At 37.0% G+C, this 8,851-nt stretch overlaps 1 protein-coding gene across 1 annotated transcript; it reads left to right on the top strand.

The window, feature by feature from the left end:
- Positions 1 to 5,695: 5,695 nt before the first annotated feature.
- On the top strand, positions 5,696 to 8,300 carry LOC147631156 (uncharacterized). The gene is made up of 3 exons (XM_086809150.1): positions 5,696 to 6,141; positions 6,263 to 6,854; positions 7,014 to 8,300. The coding sequence occupies exons 1-3, from the start codon at positions 5,696 to 5,698 to the stop codon at positions 8,298 to 8,300; spliced, it is 2,325 nt and encodes a 774-aa protein (XP_086665276.1).
- Positions 8,301 to 8,851: the final 551 nt, after the last annotated feature.

Here is an 8,851-nt window from a genome sequence, read left to right as displayed (position 1 = left end):
CATACAAAGGAGGTTATGCCAAAATTTTCTTGAATTTTATGGAAAATAAAGTTTATTTTTATGTTATTCCAAAAGAGTAATTCTCACCGTTTTGTGCATTCTAAAAGAAGTATTCTTATTTACTCCATGTACATATTCACCTATGAATATGCATGGATATCACTGATATTAATTTTAAATTTAATTTCTATGCATAGAAAGTTACATAATGGATTTTTTTAATTATAAAAGTGTTATTTTCATTGAATTTAATTTCTATGCATAGAAAGATGCATAATGGAAATTGTTTTTTATTTTAGAAGTGTTGTTTTCATTAAATTTAATTTCTATGCATAGAAAAATGCATAATGGAAACTTTTTAATTATAAAAGTGTTATTTTTATTGAATTTAATTTCTATGCATAGAAAGATGCATAATGTAAATTCTTTATTATAAAAGTGTTATTTTTATTGAATTTCATTTCTATGCATAGAAAGATGCATAATGGAAATTGTTTTATTATAAAAGTGTTATTTTCATTGAATTTAAATTTAAATTATTTTATTATAAAAGTGTTATTTTCATTGAATTTAAATTCTATGCATAGAAAGATGCATAATGGAAATTTTATTATTATAAAAGTGTTATTTTCATTGAATTGAATTTTTATGCATGGAAAGATGCATAATGGAATTTTTTTAATAAAAGTTTTATTTCCATTGAATTTAAATTTTGTGCATAGAAAGATGCATAATGGAATTTTTTTAATTATAGAAGTGTTTTTTTATTGAATTTAATTTCTATGCATAGAAAGATGTATAATGGGAATTTTTTATTATAAAAGTATTATTTTCAGTGAATTTAATTTCTATGCATAGAAAGATGTATAATGAAAATTTTTTATTATAAAAGTGTTATTTTCATTGAATTTAATTTCTATGCATAGAAAGATGCATAATGGAAATTTTTTTATTATAAAAGTGTTATTTTCATTGAGTTTAAACTCTATGCATAGAAATATGCATAATGGAATTTTTTTTAATTATAAAAGTGTTATTCTCATTGAATTTAAATTCTATGCATGGAAAGATACATAATGGAAATTGTTTTATTATAAAAGAGTTATTTTTGTTGAATTTAATTTCTATGCATAAAAAGATGCATAAAGAAATTCTTTTTATTTTGAAAGTATTATTCCTATTTAATTGATTTTATGCATAAATAGATGCATAAAAGGATTTTCTTTTATATAAAAGTGTTATTCCCATTAAAGTTGATTTTTATGCTTAAAGAACTTTTTTATATCAAAATTAGAATTTGCTTTAATTCTTTGTTTAATTTCTATGAGTATTTGATAAATGAATAAGTAAATACTCTGAGAGAGAAATTGCTATCGTTTTATATTCACTCGGATTGTAAAGAGAAAATTCAAAAAATCTATCGAAGTCAAAATATTCAGATAAATAATTAATTTATTCCTCATCAAAATTTGTGATTAATTTAGAAATCAGTGAAGTGAATATTCAATGAATGAAATTTAGTAAAATAGTAACTAAAATATCACCCCCTTTTCGAGAAAGATAGTTCAGGAGGAAAAATCTTATCAGATTCGAACCTGAATCAGATTCGAACCTGAATCAGACTATGATCAAGACCAAACTCTTTCATCAGTTTCCAGGAAAGAAGATGTGATCAGTTCCGAAAAATAAACTCAAATCTCCCACCAAACCTGGAACTAAGTTTGAGACCCTTCGAATTGATCTGTGGATCAAGGTTACAGAATTCGAGAAATTCTGTTATGAAATTCAGTAATTCGATCGGGAATACTGATTTAAGATATGCTCATTGTATTCAAAAGAAAAATCAAACTGAAAACTTGCATAGAAACCCTGTTTTCTTAAAGGACTGTCATACGCCAGAATGCTAGAGGGAGCATTTGGTATGTATTTTTCTAAGGGAAGTTCGGTTGCAATAGCTGGTGTGGGGAGTGTTCAAAGGATAGCTCACGCGACAAAGCTTGCCCAGGTCTTGACCAGCCTCCGTACGATTAAAATGGTGCACTTTTCCAAGCCATAGGAAAGCTCACAAAACTCCTAGTAAGTTAGAAATTCTACTTTTTCTGATTCTATTTTATCGTTTCGTGATTTTTGCTTTCTTTAAAATGAAAATGGATGTTATGCCTTGCTGGAAAGGCTTTCCCCCTTCTTTTCATTCTTGAATTCAGCCTTTCTTTTTCCTAGATGTGTAATCAAATTGATGGAACTAAACTTTTCATATTGTTTACTCTTAATAAAGTGGAAATTGATTAGATTAGAATGATTTAAATCATCTTGGATAATTTCTAGTAAATTTTAGAGTGAAAAAAGTTGAAAATGGTCACCCACCCATACAAAGGAGGTTATGGAATTTTTTTTTAAAATTTGGTGAAATAAGTTTTATCTTTTTATTATTAAAAAAGAGTAATCTCCACCGCTTATGTATTCTAAAAGTGTTATTTTTATTCTATGCATAGAAAAATGCATATTAGAAATATTTTTATTATAAAAGTGTTGTTTTCATTCTATGCATAGAAAGATGCATATTGGAAATATTTTGATTATAAAAGAGTTACTTTCATCAAAATTGATTTTTATGCATAAATAGATGCATAAAAGAATTTATTTATTATAAAAGTGTTAATTTCATTAAAATTAAATTTATGGCATAAATAGATGCATAAAAGAATTTTTTTATTATAAAAGTATTAGTTTCATTAAAATTGAATTTATGTATAAATAGATGCATAAAAGATTTAATTTAAATAATAAAAGCGTTACGTTCATCAAATTTTGATTTTATGCATAGAAAGATGCATAAAGAAATTTTTTTTAATTTCAAAAGAGTTATTCTCATCAATTTTAATTTTATGCATAGAAAGATGCATAAAGAAATTTATTTTTATTTTAAAAGAGTTACTCCCATAAATTTTGATTTTATGCATAGAAAGATGCATAAAGAAATTTATTTCTATTTCAAAAGAGTTACTCTCATCAATTTTGATTTTATGCATAGAAAGATGCATAAAGAAATTTATTTCTATTTCAAAAGAGTTACTCTCATCAATTTTGATTTTATGCATAGAAAGATGCATAACGAAATTTATTTTTATTTCAAAAGAGTTATTCTCATCAATTTTGATTTTATGCATGGAAAGATGCATAAAGAATTTTTTTTTATTTCAAAAGAGTTATTCTCAACAATTTTGATTTTATGCATAGAAAGATGCATAAAGAATTTTTTTTTATTTCAAAAGAGTGACTCTCATGAATTTTGATTTTATGCATAGAAAGATGAATAAAGAATTTTTTTTTAAATTTCAAAAGAGTTATTCTCATTAAAATTTAATTTATGCATAGAAAGATGCATAAAAGATTTATTTTTATTTCGAAAGTGTTTTTCTCCTTAAAATTGGATCTATGCATAAATAGATGCATAAATGGATTTTTATAAAAGGTTATTTCTTACTGAAGTTTTTCTTACGCATAAATAGATGCGTAAAGAATCTTTATATCAAAAATAAGAATTCTCTTACATTCTATAAATAGATGTGATATGAATCAGATAGATGAGGGCATGTATTTCCACGTAATAGAAATGTGATCAGAAATGCACTAGATGATGTGCATTCAGATGTATGGGGTCCTACGAAGACCATGTCTATGGGAGACTAAGGTATTATTTGACATTTATTGATGACCACACAAGGAAAGTGTGGGTATACTTCATGAAGCAGAAGGGCAAGGTGTTCACTCACTTTTAGAATTTTAGAGTTATGGTTGAAAAGCAAACAGGGAAATATATAAAGTGCCTAAGGTCAGATGGAGGGGGAGAGTCCAATGAGTTCTCTGAATTTTTGAATAAGAATGGTATTTAGAGACAGTTTACATGCAGATACACTCTGCTCTGCAGATACACTCTGCAGCAAAATGGAGTTGCTGAGTGGAAAAACAGGCACATTGCTGAGATTGCACGAGCATTGATGGAAGAGAAGAATATGCGCGAGCATTGATGGAAGAGAAGAATATTCTACATAGCTATTGGGCTGAGGCTATTTCTACAACAGTTTTACATCATGAACATGACTCCAACTGCAGCCATACATGATGTAACTCCAGAGGAGAGGTTTACTGGCAGAAAACCTGATTTGTCTCATCTGAAAGTCTTTGGATGCATTGCATATGTGCATGTGCCAGATGAGGTGAGAACTAAGCTGGATCCAAAAGCTGAAAAATGTGTGTTTATTGGATATCTGGCAGGAGACACCTCTACTTATAAAGGCAAGGAAGTACAGGTGGAGGGGGCTGGGCTTTCCACTCCTATATGGAGATCCACAAAGACCACAAAAGACCTATGCAAGCTGCTTCACAAGCTTCGCCCATCAGAGTCCAGTCCAAGAAATCCAATAAGAAGTCCCATAAATGAAGATTGTCTCTTGGAACACCAAGGGGCTTTCAGACCCCATCAAAGCCAGGAAGCTGAAACAGTGGTTCCGCTCTAACAAATCAGAGATAATAGCTCTCCAGGAGGTCAAAACCAATGGCAACAATCTTTCTAGCTGTCTTAAGGAGGCCTCTGAGGATCATAGATGGTTCTCTTCGTCTCATTCGAGAGGCTCTGGAGGTGCTGTCCTGGGTGTGCCCGCTAATTGGGATGTCTCCCCTAACTCGGTGGTTGGGGGCTTTAACTGGATTTCAGCCAAGATAGTTAAACCAGTTAAGTTTCAGATTTGCTCCGTCTATGCAGGAGGTGCTGCTGCTGACAGAGCCAATTTGTGGAGTGAGCTCAAGGCGATGGATGGCCCAGTAGTCATTGTAGGAGATTTCAACATGGTGGAGTCCTTAGCGGATAGATACAAAGGCCTGGGCCAAGTAATCAAAGGATTGGAGAAAGAGAGTTGGGTCCAAGTCAAAGAGCTCTTTTCTTTGTGGGATGTAGGAGAGGAAGCTGAGTTCACTTGGCAGAACTACTCCTCTGGCGATAACACCAGGAAGGCAAGGTTAGACAGATGTTACATCTCATCGGATTTATCCAACATCTACTCCACGGTCAAGTCAAAACCTAAATTTTCCTCTTGTTTGTCGGATCATTATCCTCTGGTAGTCACCTTGGATGACAAAGCCACCAAAGTTAGAAACTCATGGTTTCACACTGACGCTTCCCTCTTTCAGCTTAAGGTGGTGCAAAAAGAACTCAAGAAGGTCTGGGTGAATGCATTCAGCAAAGCGCACTCCCCTGCTGCGGCCTGGTCTCAAGCTCTGAGAGAGTCCCAAAAAGCTCTCATTGGTTTTAGGAAAGAGGTTACTATCATTAGAAGGAAAAGGAGAGAAGCTATCTATCTCCAGCTTATGGAACTTGAAGCCAAGAATAATGTTGTATAGCTGAGGAACAAGAAGAGATCACCAAGCTAAGGGCCCATATTAGATCTGAGGAGGAACTGGCCTTCAAGCATGCCACGGTGTTCTTTAGAGAGTGGTGGGCTGGTAGGATTGATCGCCCGTCTAAAGAAATGTTCAAGATCTTGAGGAAAATACAAGTGAGGGATCTTGTACCTCTGCTATCCACAAATGATGGGATGGCTAGGACTGAGGAGGAAAACTGTGGCTGGTCCGCAATCACTTTCAAAAGCTCTTTAGTACACCTGAACAGTCCAGTGAGTTGAAGGCTAAGGCACGCGAGATGGTCTGGGAGGCTAGATATAATGTCATCTCTGCAGAGCTGGCAAGTCAACTTGATGTGCCTATTTCAATCTCAGAAATTAAGATGGCCATAGAGAGTTTGAAACCAAACAAAAGTCCTGGATTGGATGGTATGCTGGGTGAGTTCTTCCTTGCCTTTAAAGATTGGATTGCCCCTTTCATTCAGAGGGTTTGGGAAGAATCGGTGAAGTTCTCTGCCTTGCCCACTTTTATCAATACGGGAGTGATAAAACTTATCCACAAACGACGACCTAAGGATCTCCTAGAGAACTGGAGGCCTCTGACTATGCTGAATTTTGTATACAAAGTGCTCGCCAAAGTGATAGCCTGCAGGATCACTCCCAGCTTAATGAAACACATCTCAGCAGAAGCAGAAAGGATTCATCCATGGAAGGATTCATCCATGGAAGAAGACTTATTGAAGCTGTAATTTCAATTTGGGAAGGAGTAGAGTATGCTCAGGAGAAAGGGATTGACATTATTTTTGCCAAAGTTGATTTTGACAAAGCCTATGAGACATGCTGGAGTGGAGCTTTGTATTACTCAGTCTGGAGAAGATGGGGTTTGGCCCGAGCTTGATCCAGTTTGTTAAAACCCTCTTCGGTAACGCTTCAGCTAGAGTGGCGCTAAATAACTCAATGTCAGATGTTTTCCCCCTGGCCAGGTCGGTCAGACAGGGTTGTCCTCTTGCTCCTCTGTTGTTTGTGATAGCTGTGGATAGCTTGAATTGTATGGTGCAAAGATCCCAGAGTTTGGGGCTAATCCAAGGCATTCCCTCACCTAGCTCAAATGGTGTTCAGATTCTCTCTCGGTTTGCGGATGACACCAACGCCTTGCTCATCAATGATCAAAATTCTCTCCTGACCTTCTGGAAGGTGTTGGACACCTTTTGTTTAGCATCTGGCTCAAGAGTCAATCATACAAAAACGGGCGTGTTCTCTGTTGAAGGAAATCTCCCATTTTGGCTGGCTCAGCAGGGCTGTCAGAGCATTCGGGCTAGTGAAATCTTTCGATTGCTAGGCATTCCTATGGGTTTTGGAGTTACCCTGAAGCACAGGCGGGATTGGGTAGTTGAAAAATTTAGGGGCAAGCTGAATAGATGGATGGGTATGCAGCTATCGTTAGCGGGCAGAGTGCTGGTAATTAATCATTTTTTAGCTGCTTACGTCCTTTTCTTCCTCACCTGTTGGAGACCCCCAGAAGGAAATTGAAAAGCTATGTAGGAACTTCCTTTGGTCAGGAGACCCTTTTAGGAGAGGAGCTGCCAAAGTCAAATGGGAGTTCTGCTGCCTTCCCAGGGACAGAGGGGGATTGGGGGTAGTAGATATTCTCGCTCTAGGACTGACCGTCTTGCTGTTAAGACTATTATTAGAGCTGTCTCTCACCCAGAGGAATGCTCTTCCCGTTTGCTATTCAGAAACTTTGACCAATTCTCCTTGGAAAACTTCTCAGGCTGGAAGGATCTGCCTTGGATTACTATCTTGATAGGTCATGAAACTGTCAAACCTAAAGGGTCTGAGCTGCTTCGCTCTTTATGGAAAGCTTGGAACAAATATCGTGACAAGGTAGGGGTTGTGTGGGAAAGCAAACACAGCTACTCTATCAAAGCTTCGGACTCTCTGTGGTTTCCTCTTAGTCCAGTTCCTCCGGTGTCCAGCATTTCAATACGTACTGCTCTACGTATTCACAAGAAGGGCATCAAAGTTTGGGCTGATGTGTGGCAATTTCCCTCCCATCGGTGGATGACTAATGATGAACTACTGTTAAAATTCTCACTCCTCCCTTGGGAAGTGATGCTGGTGCGAGATCGTATCAGCATCTTTCCTGAAGATGAGGCATGGCAGATATTAGTCTCCGAACCCATTTCCCTCAAAGGCTTATGTTGGAGAGGAGGCACAGCGTTCTGTCACCCCCCTCGTGTGCAAGCAGTACCGTCTACCCCTGTACATGTGGCTCTCAACAAGAGATGGTCAGTCCTTTATGACAGGCACCAATGGAACTTCAAATTCTGCTCGATTTGGTCTAAAGAGATTCAGCCTAAGAAATCTGTGTTATTGTGGCTGATTATGCATAAAGCCATTTGGACAGGTGACAAGTGTAGGAAATGTGGACTCTCAGATGGAGTATGTGCTAGATGTAAACTTAGCATTGAAGATATTGGGCATCTATTCAGAAATTGTCAGAGATCTGTTGACATATTGTCACCGATTTGGTTTGCTCTGGGCGGCCTGCCCTCTGCTAAACAACTACTTCTAGGGGATACGGTTGGGGTGCTCTCACGGTGTTGGGCCAGAGTTAGAGCTGAATTCCTTTGGTTGATTTGGAAAGATAGATGTACGACTGCTTTTGAGGCTGCTTACCAGGTTCCAAATCTGAGAATTTTGTTTGCTGATTTTCATGTGCAGATTTATGACATCCACTTGGTACAGATGAGATTGTATACCACACAAGATGCAGTCCTTAGAGATCCTCCAATTCAACCAAGCATTCCGGTACAAGCTCAGCAGCTTGCGCTCCAAATGAAGACGGAGGAGGCCTTTCGTTTTGTGTCTCTTCTGCAATCCAGAATTGAAGCTATGCGATAAAGAGTTTTGTAATTGCTATGAGTGTGGTGCTGTTTCCCAGCCAGACTTTGTAATTTTTGTCTCTCTTAATTAATTCTTGCGCTTGTTGGTTTTTTAAAAAAAATAGTTTAAATATAGAATGTAGTCAACAAAGTACTAGATGATTCCTTGTTAAAGACAATAGTCGCCGCTGCCACGCGTCGTAGTGTACTCCCAGACTTGCGAAACGTCTTTAAAGTTAAAACGTCGTAGTCCACTGAGACAAACACCGTGCTTCAGCCGACGAGGCTTGTGTCGCCATGCTTTCTGTTGCTGTCGCCGCAGTGTCGTGTATCTGCTTGCGGATTTCAGCACCGGCGGGCGTTTCACTGGGCCATAGACAACTACGGACATGCAAACACTCCCTTCTTCAGATTTCAGCACCGGGGCGTAATAAGGGAGGCCAGCAGGCGGATGCAGCGCAAGGCCACCACAGGAGGCCCTCACCCGTCGCCAACAACGCTCATTCGCGGCTCTGCACTCCGTTTGTTGCCCATCTTGCTGCTCCCCACGGCTACGCCCGCCTATGTCTA

The sequence above is a fragment of the Cibotium barometz genome, chromosome 15 (assembly GCF_041138505.1).
Source record: "Cibotium barometz isolate CiBa-2024 chromosome 15, ASM4113850v1, whole genome shotgun sequence".
Classification (NCBI taxonomy): Eukaryota; Viridiplantae; Streptophyta; class Polypodiopsida; order Cyatheales; family Cibotiaceae; genus Cibotium; species Cibotium barometz.
Note: the sequence above shows the minus strand (reverse complement) of the source record. Positions and strands in the feature narration are given on the sequence as shown.

Coding starts and splice junctions, on each gene's coding strand:
- LOC147631156 (XM_086809150.1), top strand. CDS start 5,696: ATGGTCTGGGAGGCTAGATATAATGTCATCTCTGCAGAGCTGGCAAGT. Junction 6,142..6,262: donor GAAGAAGACTTATTGAAGCT/GTAATTTCAATT, acceptor TGTATTACTCAG/TCTGGAGAAGATGGGGTTTG. Junction 6,855..7,013: donor CGTTAGCGGGCAGAGTGCTG/GTAATTAATCAT, acceptor CTGCCTTCCCAG/GGACAGAGGGGGATTGGGGG.